Source organism: Papio anubis, unplaced genomic scaffold, assembly GCF_008728515.1.
Source record: "Papio anubis isolate 15944 unplaced genomic scaffold, Panubis1.0 scaffold1256, whole genome shotgun sequence".
Classification (NCBI taxonomy): domain Eukaryota; kingdom Metazoa; phylum Chordata; class Mammalia; order Primates; family Cercopithecidae; genus Papio; species Papio anubis.
In genome coordinates, this window is record NW_022161199.1 from 1 (window position 1) to 18,356 (window position 18,356).

The following is an 18,356-nucleotide window of genomic DNA, read 5'->3' on the forward strand; positions in this document are numbered from 1 at the left end:
TACCACCACCTAGGTCCACAGCCTTGAGAGGAGCTACCCTGTAAAGGACCAGCCCAGAGTGGCTGTGTGCTGTGGATTTGCCCTGTGGGAGGAAGCAGCTGCTTTAACATTTACATGAGTCAGTGAGCAACTGTGCAGGGTTCATTAAGTTTGAACCTCTTAAGCTTCTTATAATCGAAGAGACCCAGACCGCCCCCTGGTGGCTTTCCTGGACTGAGAATGCGTGGTCTTACACTTGTTTAACAAATAACTATTGATTTATCTGTGGACATCACCACAATATTTTCCAGGTCAATTCACACCCATTACTTGTCTATTCTTTGCTCATTCCCATTTGTACTACTTTCTCTTGCTATTGCTGAAATCCTGCCCCTGTGACTATAATTCGATTTTAGTGCTACATGGCGTTCATTGTTATCTGAATGGTTTGAATGGCTAAACAATTGTTTTAATGACCTACTGACTTTTTGAAACTATTTGTGTGCAGTCTCATATTAAATAAACAGCTGGTTTAAGTGAGAATTTTTAAAATAATTTACTTTAGAGAATTTTTAAAAAGAAAATGACCAAAGGAGGAAGGTTGAAGTTTTATTGTCAATTCAGTGGACCCTCAAGTCATCTATAAGGATGATCAACAGGGTCTGCATAATGATCTCACTCTCACCTACCCCACCACTGAAAAGTCTGGAAGCCAAGCCTGGGTGAGCTTTCCTGGTTGGCAATGCTTCCTACATACAATCACACATTGTTGCCAGCAGAATGCAGCATTGTCTATTACTCCACTGGGAGAAGACAACTGGATGCTTGTGCTTGGAATTCTCCTGAACTCTGCTCATGTGCCTCTTCCCTTGAATTATTTTAACCTGTATTATTTTGATGTAGGAAAATTATATTAATGAATGTCACAGTTTTCAGTGAGTTATGTGAGTCCTTCCAGGGAATCATAAGAAGTGAAGGGCTGTTGTTAGCCCTTATCTTACAATCAGCTTCAGAATTGAGTGAGCTCTTTGGAATCTTCAGACCTCCCAGGTTCCAATCTCACATTATTCTTTTCTTTAACTTCAAAACAAGTTTTATTTGGGAAGAGTTTCTCATTTTGTCAAAACTGCAAGCAAGCTTCTTTCACAATTACACTTCTAGAGATCTAGTAGTTTCAGAGATGTCAGTGTTCAAAGATATGTTTTAAAATCAATAAAAAACCTAACCCACACCAAAGGCAATCACTTTTTGGTTGGTTTTGAAGGGACAACCACTGATTTCAGGTGTTCTCAGAAATAAACTCAGCACTTCCTTGGAAAACAGATAGCAGGGAATCAGTGCCCACAGAGGAAATGTCTTTGAATATGTTAGTTATTTGGACAAGACAATTCACTCCTTAGAAAATAAAGTAAGATAAAAAGTCCCAGCTGGCAAAGTATGCAGCACAGCACCAGTTTTACAGAGAGATTACAAGATCTTGGGTTCAGTAGCTGTTAGCCTGTAGCACACAAAATAAGAGCAGTCACTGAAAGTGGAAGAAGAATGATGATGAGCAGGGTATCTCTCACAGTCTCATTCAGACTTTTAACTTGTTAAGTGGATATGCTATGTTCTGTAGCATCTTTGAGAAAACATTTGAGACAGTTCAAAAACAACAGCAACAGAAGCCATTCAGTATTATTCCCCAGAAAGTCCATATGTGAAAAGAAGGAGGGACCTACTCAGGGTTCCCATGGAGGACTGTGCCTCCCATCCACTTCTGTCTCCAGGAGATACAAAACGTCAGCCAGAGTGTGCTCTACCACAGCATCCCAGCCCATGTGACTCACAGGGGAGTAAGTGAGATCCTTTGGAGGACACTTGCAGCACAGTTCAAAGTTAATGCAAACCATGCAGCTGTTTTCCAGTGAGACGGCTGGAAATCAACCCCCTCAAAAATATCTTTTTAAGCAGCATCTTAATTGATACAATTTTTATAAAATATTATTTTACTGTGCAGAATCTGTTTTAGGCTTTTCTGTGCTTTATCCAAAATGTCTTTTTCCTCAAAATACAAATAATTCTTGTACTCTATCAAACCCTTATCAGGCAATAACTTGACTGTCTTTGTGTCTTCAGATCAGAAGGATTAATATAAATCCCAGGATGTGTCCCTGCCCAAAGCTAGAAGAGTACTGTTTGTCTGTGGACTGGTGGAACTTGGTTCCCTTTTGCTCTGCCAAGAATAGCTAAATTTATCATAACCTAAGGGAGATTGATGTTTACCTTAGGGCTGAGACCAACCCAGTCTGGCAGCAGTGTCTGATGACAACTCATTTACGGTGATTTCAAAGTACCAGGTCCCTTTCTATGCCCCGTGAGAGGCCTTATAGAGTACCCCTTCCTTCCAACCACAGACAGCCAGCTGGCCATTGGAGATCTTTACCTGGGGAGTTCAATCAAGTTAGGCTAACAAAACCTGTTCATAGAAGCAGTCACTGTGGAGGTCTCCAGGAATAAGTTCTCCTGCCTGAAAGTCTTCAACCTTCTGAGGACCAAGGGTGTGTGGATCAGGCTCAGTTAGAATATACCAGTAGCCATCTTTGTTAAATGGGTGTTCTAAAAGTTGTAAGAGGGAAGGCACTGAGCAGAAAGCAAAGGGTCACTCTGGACCTGCTTGGTGTTCTCTGAGATCTCATCCTGCTGTTAGCACTAAGCTCTTCTTCCTCTTTTCTGCTGCTTCCTGTTCAGTTCCCCCATTCAGATTCCTACTCATAGACAGGGCACTGCTTTGCTTTTGGTTGTCATAAACAGGATCTGTGTTACCAAGGTCCTGATCCAAAAGTCCACATCTTGGGCAATCGTCTTTTAGGTCTTTACTCCCTGGATCCAGGTGTTTCTTTACCAAGAATAAATCTCCTTCTTTCCTCATTGTTTTAACAATGTTATTCAGCCTAGTCATTTCCCCAGGTGTCTGAATAATCATCATGCACTCCCATTATTTATCAAGAAATGGTATAATATTCATCCTGTGTTGGCGACTGCCAGGCCAGGTTGACCAAAGCACTGAGGGACATTTCCTTCATGTTTGCTTGCTTCTGGATGAAATACGCTACTATCATTGACATATCTTTGCCAGATATATCAACTATGAACCATTTTCATAGGACAACAGATGCCCGTCTCCAGCTGGAGAGGCTGCTACAACTGCCACCAGCTTCATCTCCACTTCTTTGGCCATTGTTGCACTAGTGGCTGCTCCTGGACTGGGTCAGGCACTCACTGCTACCATCATGGTGACCCCCAGACTTTCTCATGTTATTTTGTGTCACCTGCAATGAGGCATCTTCAACTCTATTGGTCTGTTAAGATGCTGTGGGGCTTGCACAGAAGGAAGGGTGTCCTGGAGACTCAGGCACACTCTCCTAGTCCTGTTTGCTTTTATTGTTCTTGGAAGTAGAGAAACTGCACCGAATATAAATCTTTTTCTTTTTGACTGTGTTAAATTATTCAAACACAAAATACAATATTTTAACCATTTTCAAGTGTATGCTTCAGTGTCATTAAGTAAATTCACATTGTTGTATAAGCACAGTGCCACCATTCATCTCCAGGTATTTTTCATCTTCCCAAACCAAAACTTCATACCTGGAAAACATCATTCTACTTTCTGCCTCTATGGATTTCACTACACTAGATACCCCATAGAGGGGCAAGCAAACAACTTTTATCCTTTGAAACCAGCTTATTTCTGCTGGTATCATGTCTTTAGGGTTCATCCATGCCATCGCATGGGTCAGAACTTTCTGTTTAAGGCTGAATAATATTGCCTTGTGTGTGTATACTATATCCCGTTTATCCAATAGATGACACTTGGGCTGCCTCCACCTTTTAGCTCTTGTGAATAATGCTGCTATGAACAAGGGTATATAATTATCTCTTTGAGATCCCGCTTTCAGTCTTTGAGGCACATTCCCGGAAGTGAAAATTCTGATAAAATGGTAATTCTGTGTTTAGTATTCTGAGAAACTGTCACCAAGGCCGCCATAGTGGGTGCATTATTTTATGGTCCCTCCAGCAATGCATAACAGTTATAATTTCTATACATCTTTGCTAGAACCTATTATTTTCTATTATTTCGGTAAAGCCATCTTAATGGGTGTGGGTCCTGGTTTTGTTTTGGGTTGTTTCCTGTTTGCTCAAATATTGAAATGTAAGAGATTTATTTTCTCCCTTCCTTCCTTCCTTCCTTCCTTCCTTCCTTCCTTCCTTCCTTTCTCTCTCTCTCTCTCTTTCTTTCTTTCTTTCTTTCTTTCTTTCTTTCTTTCTTTCTTTCTTTCTTTCTTTCTCCTTCTTCCTGTCTGTCTTTCTTTGTTTTCTTCTTTCTTTCTTCTCTCTCTCTCTCTTTCTTTTTGTAGAGACAGGGTCTTGCTTTGTTGCCCAGGCTGGTCTTGAACTCTTGACCCCAAGCAATCCTTCCACCTCAGTCTCTCAAAGTGCTAGGAGTATATGCATAAGTCACCATGCCTAGCCACAAGATAATTTTACATGGTGATGTTTGTATTCGGAACTATTAACGAATACATTTAATCATTCGGACAAAGTTTCCTTTGTGGGACTTTTAAGAGTATTCTACATATGACATTAAATCAAATGAAAATGGAGATAATTTCACTTTTTATTTCTAATTTTATTTCTTTCCCTTGCCTAATTACTCTAGCTGGGTCTTCCAATGCTGTTTTTCATAGAAGCAGTGAAAATGTGCATTGTTGCTTTGTTGCTGATAGATATTATGAAACATATCTTTGGTCTTTCACATTGCATATTATGTTAGTCGTAGGATTTTCATAGATGGCCTTTACTATGTTGAGGTAGTTTCCTTCTATTCATAGTTTGTTGAGTGTTTTTGCCATGAAAGGGTGTGGAGTTTTATGAAATGATTTTCTGTAGCCAGGGTCTTACTGCATTACATTTGAAAAAGCCACTCTGCTTCACACCCACCCCTACCCCCTCCATTATATGCCTGGTGTTAGAGAGGAATAAATACCTTGTGTTTTCCAGAGGAAAAGGCTCAGTCCATGAGAAACACAGCAGTGATCACCTGTGTGAGGGGATGGGGAAGCAGGTTAGGCCCTCATAGTTACAACTGTGGACTCTGCTTCAACCATAGTAGCTCTTACTTCTGTATAGGTGTTGACTGGGATGGAGATACCCCTATTACCCTGGACTCAGACATGGGCAAGGGCTCCAGGGAAAACAGAGGAATGGAACAGAATCAGAAGCAATAAGGTGAGGGGACTAGGCTCAGACTCCTGTGAGTAGTTTGGGGTGACTATTATAGCAGGTGACCCCATTTGTCCCAGAGTTGGTGGCAGTGGTGATGAGTCTCAAAGAAGCCAGTTTCTGCCTCACTCTGACCTCCTACTGCTGATGGCCCCCCTTCCTGTAGATTGATCAGGAATGACTCCTTCATAACTCCCAAATTTAGAAGACCAGCTTGATTTCTATGGGTGGCCTCAGAGTATCCATTAATGGGTTTTAGATGAAAGGAAAAGGTGTGCAATGGTTTCTTCATGCAAATCAGCCCCCTCTTCTTGTCTGCCAGCCCCTTCATAGAACTTCAGTCCAGAGAGTCACTAGAATACATTTCCCAGCTGGGGTGGAGAAGGCCAAATTGGCTGAATCCGGTTCCCTGTGAGGACACAGCTGCTGACCCCAGTGAGCAGTGAGCAGATGATACAGGGTCACAACAGGATGGTTTCCCAGTTGTTCTTATCTGTTGACCCCTCAAGGACAAGCCTACAGCACACAGTGCTGCCCCAGTAGCAGACCTACTGAGCCCTTCAGTTGTTCTCTGCCTTTGTCTTTTTCTTCTGCATGAAAGATATGAGAGTAAGGGCCTTTGTTGAACTGTATTTATAGTCATTGCTCTGCACAGAATTCCCATATCATTACATGTCTGTTTGGTTCATGCTGTTATTTTTAGTAAAGTCCTGGGATCTTAGTCTCACTGAAGGAGATTCTCTGACAGACATCAGAGCAGAAAGCCCAGTTTGGTGATGGGGAAGCCAGCAGAATTGCAGGCCTGTGGCCGGAGATGTCTCCTTCCCCACTCAACAGTGTGGCGCCTTTTCAGACTGCCAAGTCCTGTCCTGGAAGCTCTGGGCTCTCAGGGTGCACCTCTCCCTACTCTCAGACCACCCACCTTCAGCATCAAAAGGTCCCCAGGGTTTGGTGTCTCATTGGATGTTGTGGGACATCAGGGACCCCTAATGGAGGGACCAGTTGGAGCCACAGCAGAGGAACATAAATTGTGACGATTTCATGAACATTTATCAGTTCCCAAAATTAATACTTTTATAATTTCTTATGCCTGTCTTTACTTTAATCTCTTAATCTCATTATCTTCATAAGCTCAAAATGTACATCACCTCAGGACCACTATTGTATAAACTGATTGTAAAATACGTGTATTTGAACAATATGAAATCAGTGCACCTTGAAAAAGAACAGAATAATGTGATTTTCAGGGTATAAATAAAGACCACTATAAGGTCTGACTGCATGTGGAGTGGGGCAAAATGGAGCCATATTTTTCTTCTTGCAGAGATCCCATACACAGACATGCAAGTAGCAGAGATATGGCTGAATTCTTTTCCAAACAAGGAATATTAATAATTAATACCCTGGGGAAGGAATGAATTCCTGGGAGAAGGTCTGTAAACAGCCGCTCTGGGAGTGTCTGTCTTCTGCAGTTGAGATAAGGACTGAAATACATGCTGGTCTCCTGCAGTACCCTCAGGCTCACTAGGGTGGGAAAAAAACCCCACCCTGGTGAAATCAAGGTCAGGCTGGTTCTCTGTTTTCTATTGTTGAAGGTGTTTATCAAGACAATATGTGAATATAGACCTTCATCAGGAGGTTTTGACTTTGCCCTTTGCCTTGTGATCTTTTCGCCCTTTGAAGCATGTGATCTTTGTGACCTACTCCCTGTTCATACACCCCCTCCCCTTTTAAAGTCCTTAATAAAAACCTGCAGTTTTGTGGCTCAGGGGCCATAATGGATCTACTGATATGTGATGTCACCCCCAGTGGCCCAGCTGTAAAATTCCCCTCTTTGTCCTCTTTCTCTTTATTTCTCAGACCAGCTGACACTTAGGGAAAATAAAAGGAACCTACATTGAAATAATGGGGGTGTTTCCCCCCAATAACTGAACAAAGGGAGAGCCATGCTGAGCTCTTCTATTTCTTACTTATTTATCCCTGGCTTAAGCCACACTGTATGGGAACCGAGTAGTGCCCTTGCATCTGGTTTTGAAAGGCTTATGAGGTCTCTCATCTGGATCTCTGGCTGCAGCAACCCCAGCAGAGGTCCTGAGTCTGCACACTTGAAGAATAATAGAAACAAGAACTATGGAAGTGAGTAGGCATTATTGATTGGGAATCTTATATCATTTATTTACTGCTGACTTGTTTTCTTGAGGGTAGCTGTGTTAGACAAGCTCTGTCTTTGAGGTTCATCTCACAGAACTGGCATCAGTAAGAGGAGGCCAGCCCCAACACTCCCTCTTCCAAGTCTTGAATCCTGTGAGGAGTTGACAGATAAACTACAGGGCACCTAGGTATTCCAAAGAAAAATATTGTGTGGGAGATACTAACACACACTAATTCTTTGTCATTGTTTTACTGAATTCAAATTTGACCTCCAGTGTTTTTATTTGATAAATTGCAGAATCCTACCTCCAGGCCACAAGCACTCCCTCTCTAACCAGGGCCTGCTGCATGGAAAGCAATCATAAAGCGGTTGTCAGGATTCAATGAGGTCACACTCTCAGGAATTAAAAAATGTTGGTCAATAGTAAGGCTGCAGTTGTACTAAATCTTGATACAATCTATCAAAACCTCCAGGATACAGCAAAGGCAGTGCTAAGAGAAAAGTTTAGCGTTAAATACACACAACAAAAAGCCTGAAAGAGCACAAACAGAAAATCTGAGGTCACACCTCATGAAACTGGAGGATCAAAAACAATGCAAATCCAAACTCAGCAGAAGAAAAGGAATAACTAAGATTAGACAACAACTAAATAAAATTAAAACAAAACCAATACAAAAGATAATATGTGCATAAACTAAAAGACCTAGAGAAGACGAATAAATATCTAACTATACACAACCCTCCTAGATTAAATCAGGAAGATGTAGAAACTCTGAACAGACCAATAACAAGCAGTGAGATAGAAACAATAATTTTAAAATGTCAACCCCCAAAAATGTCCAGGACCAGACAGATTCACATTTGAATTCTATCAGACATTGAAAGAAGAATTGGTACAAAGTCTATGACAGTAACTGTGATGGTTAATATTGAGTGACAACTTTATTGGATTGAAGGATACAAAGAATTGATCCTGGGTGTGTCTGTGGGGGTTTTGCCAAAGAGATTAACATTTGAGTCAAGGAGCTGGGAAAGACGGACCCGCCATTAATCTGGGTGTGCAGAAGCGAATCCGCTGCCAGCATGGCTAGAATATAAGCAGACAGAAAGATGTGCAAAAGAGACTGGCTTAGTCTCCCGGCCTACATCATTCCCCTGTGCTGGATGCTTCCTGCCCTTGAACATCGGACTCCAAACTCTTCAGTTTTGGAACTTGGACTGGCTCTTCTTGCTCCACAGCCTGCACATGGCCTATTGTGGGACTTGCGATCCTGTGAGCTAATTGTTAATAAACTCCATTAGTTCTGTCCCTCTGGAAAATACTGACTAATACACTAATCCACAGGATGGAGAAATAGGGACTCCTTCCTAAATAATTCTATGAATCCAGTGTCACCCTGAATCCAAAATGAGGGAAGGACGTAACGAAACAAGTAATCTACAGACCAATATCCCTGATGAACATAGATGCAAAAATCTTAAACAAAATACTTGCTAACCGAATCCAACAGCTATCAAATCACAGTCCACCATGATGAAGTGGGTTTCTTACCAAGGATGCTTGGAGGGTTTAACATACAAAGTCAATAAATGTAATATATCACATAAACATAATTAAAAACAAAAATCACATGATTATTTCAATAGATGCAGAAAAAGTATTTGACAAAATCCAGCATGGCTTCATGATTAAAACCCTCTGCAAAATTGGCATAGAGGAGACATAGCTTATGGTAATGAAAGCCCTCCACTGCAAGCCCACAGCCAACATTATACTGAACAGAAAGAATTTAAAAGCATTTCTTCTGAGAACTGGAACAAGGGAAGAGTGCCCACTTTCACCACTTCTGTTCAACATGGTACTGGAAGTCTTAGCCAGAGCAATCAGACAAGAGAAAGAAATTAAGGGCATCCAAATTGGTAAAGAGGAAGTCAAACTGTCACTGTTTGCTTATAATATGATCGTATACCTAGAAAACCTTAAAGACTCATCCAAAAATCTCTGAGAACTGGTGAGTGAATTCAGCAAAATTTCAGGATACAAAATTAAGACACACAAATAAGTAGCTCTGCTACACAACAGCAGCCAAGCTGAGAATCAAATCAAGAACTCAACCCCTTTTCCAAATAGCTGCAAAAATAAAAAATACTTAGGACTATTCCCCACCAAGGAAATGAAAGACCTCTACAAAGAAAACTACAAAACACTGCTGAAAGAAATCATAGATGACACAAGCAAATAAAAACACATCCGATGCTCATGAATGGGTAGAATCAATATTGTGAAATGATCATACTACCTAAAGCAGTCTAGAAATTCAATGTAATTCCCATCAAAATACCAACATCATTTATCACAGAACTAGAAAAAACAATCCTAAAATTCATATGGAACCCAAAAAGAGCCCGCATAGCCAAAGCAAGACTAATAAAAAAACAAACAAACAAACAACAACAACAAAATCAAATCCAGAGGCATCAGACTATACTCTAGGACACCCTGTTCAACAAATGGTTCTGGGATGATTGGCAAGCCAAATGCAGAAGAATAAAACTGGGTCCTCATCACTCAGCTTATACAAAAATCAACACAAGATGAATCAAAGACTTAAATCTAAGACCTGAGACCAAAAAAATTCTAGAAGGTAACATTGGAAAAACTTTTCTAGATATTGGTTTAGGCAAAGACTTCATGACCAAGGTCCCAAAAGCAAATGCAACAAGAACAAAAATAAATAGATGGGACTAAGCGTCTACACAGCAAAGGAACCAATTAGCAGAGTTAACAGACAACCCAGAGTGGAAGAAAATCTTCACAATCTATATAGCCAACAAATGACTAAAGTCTAGAATCTACAAAAAATTCAAACAAATTATCAAGGAAAAACTAAACAATCTCATTCAAAAGTAGGCTAAGTATGTAAAGAAAAATTCTTAAAAGAAGATATATGAATGGCCAACAGACATAAAGGAAAATGCTCAGCATCATCTAATGATCAGGGAAATGCCAATCAAAACTACAACACAATACCACCTTAATACTGCAAGTATGGCCAATATTAGATGTTGGCATGGATGCGGTGAAAAAAAAAAACACACACTTTTACACTGTTGGTGGAAATGTAAACTGGTACAACCACTATGGAAAACAAAGTGAAGATTCCTTAAGGAACTAAAAATACATGTACCCTTTCATCCAGTAATTTCATAACTAGGTATGTATCCAGAGAAAAAGAAGTCATTATACAGAAAAGATACTTGCAGAAACATGTTTAACAGCAGCACAATTTGCAATTGCAAGAACATGGAACCAGCCCAAATGCCCATAAATCAACAGATGGATAAAGGAAATGTTATACATAGGCATATCATGGAACACTACGCAGGCATAAAAAGGAACAAAATAATAGCATTCACAGCAACCTGAATGGAATTGGAAACTGTTATTCTAAGTGCAGTAATGCAGGAATTGAAAACAAAACATTATATGTTCTCATTCATAAGTGGAAGATAAGCTATGAGAACACAAAGGCATAACAATGATACAATGGACTTTTGGGACTCAGAGGAAATAGTAGAAGGGGGGTGAGGGATAAAAGACTACTCCCCGGGTACACTGTACATTGCTTGGTTGATGAGTGCACCAAAATCTCAGAAATTATGATTAAAGAACTTATTTATGTAATCAAACACCACCGGTTCCCTAAAAACCTATTAAAATAACAAATTAATATTTAAAAAGAAAAAAACACTAACATCCTTAAAAACCCAAATAAATAAATACGTAAGTAAATAAATCAAATATGAGAACCTCTTCCAGTACAGAGAGAACCAGAGGCAAGAGATGAGGAAGGAAGAATCCGGACAAGCCGTCACAGACTCTCCTGTCACCTGAGATGAACATCACTCCAAGAGTTTCATTTTGATGGACGATCAATTCAAACTTTAAAATAAGTAAACAAAATCAGGAATAATCAACCTAACGGCCCTCAAAGGTAGTCATGAGCCCTCTATGGGATGGGTGCAATTCAGCAAGCACAGGAAGAGTCTCCAAAGAAATTTGCAGAGTAAAAGAAGCCAGAACAAATGGAAAGATAATGTTTGATAACACTGTTACATTCCAGAAAATGGAAACCAAACAATAGTGACAGAGGCAGAGCTGTGGCTACACAGGAGAGCACTGGGGAAGGGAGGGAGGGAGATGACAAAGGGTCATGAGGGGTTGCTGGGGCTGGTCACAGATTGCATAGCTCCCCGTTCATGGTGATGTATTCAAGGATCAAAAAAATGTCAAAATGTGTATACTTTCCTATTATAAATCTGGGTGTTTCATTAGATGTGCATTATTCCTACTTTCTTATTATAAATCTGGGTGTTTCATTAGATGTGCATTATTCCCACATGAAAGGAGTTTTATTAAAACAGAATGGACTGGGGAGAAAAGAAGCAGAGGGATTCACACTGGGGAGCAGGGGGAGGAAGACACCACTCCGGAAACTCCTGGAAATGAGAAAAGGAGGATGATGGAGACACAGGCTCCCCATCAGAGGTGGGTCTGTGATGACACAGATGGACCTGCCACCTCAGCCCAGGACCTCAGTGCAGAGACCCTGAGTCCCAAGCTGCAGGGAGCAGGATGTTCCTTTTCCTGGACACTCTGTTGCTGAGTCTGAGGACTAAAGGGGAGGAGTAGCCTCCATTCTCAGGCAGGACCCTGCATGCCCCTGGACCCATGGGGGAAGCTACAGCAGCAGAAGCCACAGGCCAGGCCTGAGCAGCAGCTGCCAGGGCTCACCCTCCTGGCAGAGGAGGAAGGAGGTTCTTGTCTCACTTCCCCCTGACCCTGGAGCACTGTGGGACCATTCAGGCTGTTATCCCATGCTGCGCAGTAATAATCAGCCTCATCCTCGGACTGCAGCCCACTGATGGTCAGGGAGGCTGACGTGCCTGACTTGGAGCCAGAGAATCGGTCAGGGACCCCTGAGGGTCGCTGATTATTATTATAGATGAGGAGTTTGGGGGCCTTTCCTTTGAGCTGCTGGTACCAGTTTACATAATTACTTCCGATGTTGGAGCTGCTTCCAGAACAAGAGATGGTGACCCTCTGCCCAGGGGCCTCAGACGCTGAGGGTGGCTGAGTCAGCACAGACTGGGCCCAGGATCCTGGAAGCAAGAGAGACACAGACATGGTGATTGACAAGAGACAAAAGGAGACAAGAGGAGACAGCAGGGCCCCATGGGCTTCCCAGGGACCCACTCTTGGTCCCATATCCTGTCACCTGCACAGTGAGTGAGGAGGGTGAGGACGAGAGGGAAGCAGGCCATGGTGGAGATTGTCCTGAGTCCTGTCTTCTCTAGCCACAGCTGAAGCTGAGCTTCCCCCACATCTCTCCCTGTCTTCATACTCTGAAAGGGGGAGAGTCCATGCATGCAAATCAGACCTCCCAGGTTTTTGACTCCGCCCTGAGCCCTAGGTCAGGCTTCTGGGCTTGAGGATGTCAGGAGGTGGCAGGGGTGGCACTTTGTGGTCCCAGGGGGTGGGGAGAACACAGTTGTGAGCCCTGAGCAGAGGACAACAGGCAGAGCAGTTGTTTGGTTCCGCTCCCTTCACCCCCCGGTCTTTTTTTCAGAAATGGTCCCCAAGTGCCCCCTAGTGTTCAGACTAAGGCAAACCATTCTATGATCAGGTAACCAGAGCCTCTGAGATACACCCTGACTCCCCCCATTCTGTCCACTGCCTCCACTCCCAAGTCCAGGCCCAGGAAGGTGGCACCTGTGTCACCCTCCTTTGATCTCAGGGCAGTCTTCATACTCTACCGGACTCCTCAGGAGTGGATCTGTCCATGGTTCTTTGGTTGTATATTGCAGAGGACTCAGGTGATGGCTACACAAAGTCCTTTTCTTTCAGAATCAAGTCCACAGCGGGGACTGGCCGCATGGACTCAATTCCCCTCCTGTGTTGGACACCGGGTCCTCTCCTCTCATGTGGCTCCGTCCTGGTGGCCAGAGCTCCACTTCCTCTGTGGATCCTGCAGCGCTGAGGAGAAAGGGAGCTCTTCCCTTTGGATGCCCTGGGGAGGGATTCTCAGAGGGATTTTCTGGTAAATCTTTATTCTCCCTCTGCTTCCCCAGATTTGCAGTCACACTCATCTGGATACTGTGACCAGGGATCTTGCCGAGGACTGTGTCCTCCAAGCACTGAATGCCAGTCCGTGGGGGACCTTGGCAGATGTCTTTGGAGGTTCTCACTTATGAGCAAAAAGAGCAAAGATGTTCAGTCTTTGAAGATGGGAGGAATTGAAATTTTAACTTGGTTTGATGACCAGAGTCTGTCCTCAGGTGAGCCTGATATGTGATAGCTCTTGTCATCGAGCCCCCAACTAGGATTTCTAGGGAAAACCTATGGTTCAAATTCAGTAGTGAGTGTTGTAGGGGTAGCTTGAAGATGATAGAAATTATTCATCTTTGATCTGTAATGACATCTAGAATCTAATAAACTAAAACAGTAAGGTTAAGAAAAAATGTAATTCTGTTGTTTGAAATGAAAAATGAAACAGATGATGTCTATGACTGCGTGAGTTCTGGCGTCATACACCGTGGACTCTTAACAAGTAATGTTTTGGGGAATTTTATGGGGATGGAGGAAAATAGCTGGATGGTGATGCTGATATTTATACCACTGAATGTATCATCTGGTAGTTGCAGTACAATGAAATTATTATTATTATTGTTATTATTATTATTATTATTTTTTGTGACAGAGTCTTGGTCTGTTGCCCAGGCTGGAGTGCAGTGGTGCAATCTTGTCTCAATGAAACCACCGCTTCCCAGGGTCAAGCAATTCTCCTGCCTCAGCCTCCCAAATAGCTGGAATTACCGGCGCATGCCACCATGCCCGGCTAACTTTTGTATTTTTTTAGTAGAGACAGGGTTTCACTATGTTGGCGAGGCTGGTCTTGAATTCCTGACCTTGTGATTGGCCCCCTCTGCCTCCCAAAATGCTGGGATTACAGGCGTGAGCCACCGCGCCCGGCCACAATGAGATTTTAAATGCTCCATTTAAACAACCAAATAGTGAGATTTATTATAGACATTTGAATAAAACCAATCCATATATGTAACTGACGTAAAATGTATGCTGTATTTTGGGATCTCATTTCAAGGGTGTTGTTATTTTAAATGTTCCATTTTGTGATAGCCATGTTCCTTTACATAGTTTTTATAGTATTTCAAATATGTTTATTGTGTTTACGTAACACATCAGGCATATGAAGTTTTATTTATTTCCAAGTAGAAACGAGCTATTAGATCTGGGCTTCGCTTCCTGTTTCCTTCTTGTTGCTGTTTCTTCGGTGATGCACAGATGGTCACAGGGAATTTTGTTTTCCTTTCCTTCCACTTTAATGAACACAGGGTCACTGAGGCTGAGCACTGTCTCACACACAGGACAAGGCTGCCCATGGTCCCCTCTCTGCCCACGGATGCACTTCCTGGTGGGTGCCCCATGAGCTCTTAGGCTGAGGGCAGAGAGAAGAACAGGTCCACAGCTAAGGAACCTGGACACCCAGAGGCTCCGGGCGGAAGGGGCAACAGCTGGACAGTGAACCCAGGACAGAGGACACTGACTATGGACTTTTTATGTGATCCTCCACAGGGACCCTCACAGACAGACCAAAATCCCAGTCCCTGTGTGTCTTGAGGGCCCAGGTCCTTCCAGGTCCTCCTTTTGTCACTGCTGTAGGCCCCAGGCCTCCACCTCCTATGAGTCACAATGGACAATCTCCTCTTCAGGCTGCACCCTCTTTACCCGATCTGACCCCACACCCGTCTCCTCCTTCCCCCATAAACCATCCCCTGCTCACTTCCGTTAGCATTTTTGCATCATTCTGGGTCACAGCCTCCCCGAGGATGTCTCTGCAGGATATCCATGGTGCAGAGAGCTCAGCCCTTTGACAGGACCGCTGTGCCTGGGCCACCTAAGGCTGAGCACTTCTCTTGCTTCTCTTCTACACCAGCTCTAGGCCAAGCCATATCTAGATCTTTCAGAATGCTGAGCCCACGTTTTCTTAAGAATCAGACTTCCTGTCTCACATTTGGGTCTCTGGGTCACACAGGCTGCATTCTCCTTTCTTGTCATCTTTCCCACAGTTTCAGAGCTCAGGAAATGGTCGGCATACCTGCACCAAAAGGGGCAGTACCTTTGGTACCAGGCCGAAGGCTCCTGGACTGCTGGGTGACACAGGCTGGATTCTTTCTTGTCATCCCCGCCTCATCCACACCCACCATGTGTGGGCAGCTCCTTTTGCTTCTAGAAACAAGTTGATTCTGTTTACATCGGGAGACCAGGAAAAAAAGGAGTTACTGTTACTGAACCCTTGCTTTGCTTTCAGCAACACAAGTGACAGCAGAAGCCTTGGCATGAACTGGTGTTGGTCACAGGCGGGGATAAAGGAGGGACGGGCAGAGAGGATAAGTGGGGCAGATCTTCTCTCACTTCTCCATGGAACAGGAACCCTTGGTAACATGGAGTCAGGGTGCAGCTGTGTGACACTGATAACCAGCCTGTCCTCAGGGGTTGTCCAGGAGGCTGTGTGAATAAACCCAGAGCAGGAGAATCAGGCTGGGACCCCTGAGGGACCATCACTGCTGTCCTAGGTCACAAACGTAGGTGCTCTTTCTGGGAAGGAATGCCCAGTGTTTCTGCTGCTCCCCGTGCAGTAAAAGTTGACATTGAGATGGGGGTTTTCTCAAGAGTTTCCTGGGGAGGAGTCACTTGAAGCACATATTGGGCAGTTTCTGTACCAAGGATATTCCACAGACTCACCACTAGACCCTGACTCAGTGAGAGCCTCCAATGGTGTAAGAAAGGAGAAGAGAACACAGTCAGGCCCTGAGGGATCAGGAAACCCACCCTCAGCAGTTCCCGTGGTCCTGAGTGGGATGAGCTGCAGGAAAGTCACATCCCTGGGACCTACTTCCCCCGTGGCCAAGGAGCAGCCTCAGCCTCGTCTCAGCCATGGTGGAGCCTCCCCTTGACTCTCTCATGACCTACATAGAGGTTCACTGGCCTCAGGCCCCCAGTTACCCTCAGACCTAACCCCATCTCCTGACATTTCCACTGAAATGCAGGTGCCCAGGACTGAGCCAGATCAGCTCTGTATCTGGAATTCCTCCCTGACCTGTGTCCTCAGGCAGCATTTCATATTTGAGTGGCTTGTTCCTGGGACACAGTAAACCTCAGATATCCCTGAGAACAGACAACTGGGGATGGAAGGGGAGGTCTCTGCTTGTACGCTGGAAGAGCAGAGTCCATGCTGCAGGGGACTGTTCACCTGCTACCATGTCCCCAGGCTCTGATCATGCTGTGAGCTAGGAAAGGCTCATTTTGCTTCTTTCAAAACAAAAGTCCAGCTCCACAGGTACTGGTGTCAGCACATATGGACACGCAGCCAACGCTTCAGGGTCATCAGGTGCTTTGGTTTTGTTTTGTTTTACTGAGACTTCAGAAGGATGGATGGGAAATTGACAGAAGCACCTTTGACACTAGAAAGTACTTCCAAATGTAGTTTGTGCCTAGGTTGGTTATTTTAAAAATTTAAAACTATTACGGAACAAGACCCAGATCAGGGTAAGGTTTTTGTCCCACTTCCCCATCTGTGTGTGTCACTGTGAGATACATTGTTGTGCCAAGTCGTACAGTAATAGTCAGCCTCATCCTCAGACTGGAACCCAGAGATCAGTAAAATCCCTGCATTGGCCGAAGCATCTTTGGATCCAGAGAAGCGACTGGGGACTCCAGAGCCCTGGCCCTTATTTGAGTCTGAGTAGTAGTACAGTAGGTACCGGGGAGGACTCCCTGGCTTCTGCTGGTACCAGTGTATATTGTAGCCACCAACACTGATGCCACTGCGCAAGGTGCAGGTGAGTCTGACTGATGCTCCAGGAGATGCTGAGAGGGAGGTTGGCTGAGTCAGCACAGGCTGTGAGACGGAACCTAGAAATACAGGCATTTATAGGTTTTAAGGTAGAAACTAGAGTAACATGTTTTAGGGATCTTTGACAGAAGAGTCGGAATCAGGCTGGGTGGCTGACCCTGGTCTCTGAGGCCTGTTCCTACCTGTGCAGTGAGAGAGGAGCAGGAGGAGGAGAGGAGTCCAGGCCATGGTGGACACAGCCTCTTTCCCCGCAGTGGGACTGGGCTGCCCCAGGCCTCCTTTTCTTCCCACCCTCTGCAGAGGAGGGGCTGCTCATGCAAATGTGTTTCCACCCAGGGACTGCCCAGCCCCTCCCTGAGCCCTGGGGATGCAGCTCAGCTCACTCTGCAGACTGAGCGGGAGGAAGATTTGCTTTTCTTCTTGCAAGGCCCTGAGAGGAAGCACCTGTTGAGACCATACACAGCTCCCTGCTCAGGGATCTCTGCCAGGCCAGAGGGGACACAGCTACCGAGTCCCCATCATTGAGCACAGGGCCCAGCCCCCAGGCCTGGATTTCTTTGAGTGAATAGTCATCATCCGATGCTGGTCCCGGAACACACACTTTCCCATGACTCAGAGACTTCAGAAGCCAGCTGGTCTCTGCAGCTCTCCAGTCACTGCCTGTATTCACATCTCCATGGTCTGATTCCTAGACACTGCTTCTCTTATGCTATGCATTGTTACTGTGACTTCTCACTCCCAGAAGTAGTCTAGGTCTGTGGGATGTGCACACATGTACATATATAACTATTACAGGTGTCAGCACCCCTGCATGGCGTTCTAGAAAAATCTAATTGCCCATGTGCCATCAGGGTGGGCATCACGGAAAAGGAGTCAGCTGAGGAGCTGGGTTGAAGAAAAGCTAGGGGCTCTTTAAAAGGATGGTGAAAATGAGAATTTTCCAGGAAAAATAAATGATCCATCAGATTTCAAAGGCAGCAGTTCAGCAAAAGTTATACATACAATCGTTTTGTATGTTTTATAGAGAT

General features: G+C 44.0%; 1 pseudogene and 2 gene segments (V, D, J or C); all 3 read right to left on the reverse strand.

The window, feature by feature from the left end:
* Positions 1-1,442: 1,442 nt before the first annotated feature.
* LOC116272562 lies at positions 1,443-2,890 on the reverse strand (annotated as a pseudogene).
* A 9,190-nt stretch (positions 2,891-12,080) lies between these two features.
* On the reverse strand, positions 12,081-12,830 carry LOC116272560. The segment is given in 2 exon segments: positions 12,081-12,556; positions 12,673-12,830. Coding segments are annotated over 2 exon segments (612 nt in total).
* Positions 12,831-16,946: 4,116 nt separating this feature from the next.
* Positions 16,947-17,707, reverse strand: LOC116272559. The segment is given in 2 exon segments: positions 16,947-17,387; positions 17,511-17,707. Coding segments are annotated over 2 exon segments (417 nt in total).
* Between the last annotated feature and the right edge of the window lie 649 nt (positions 17,708-18,356).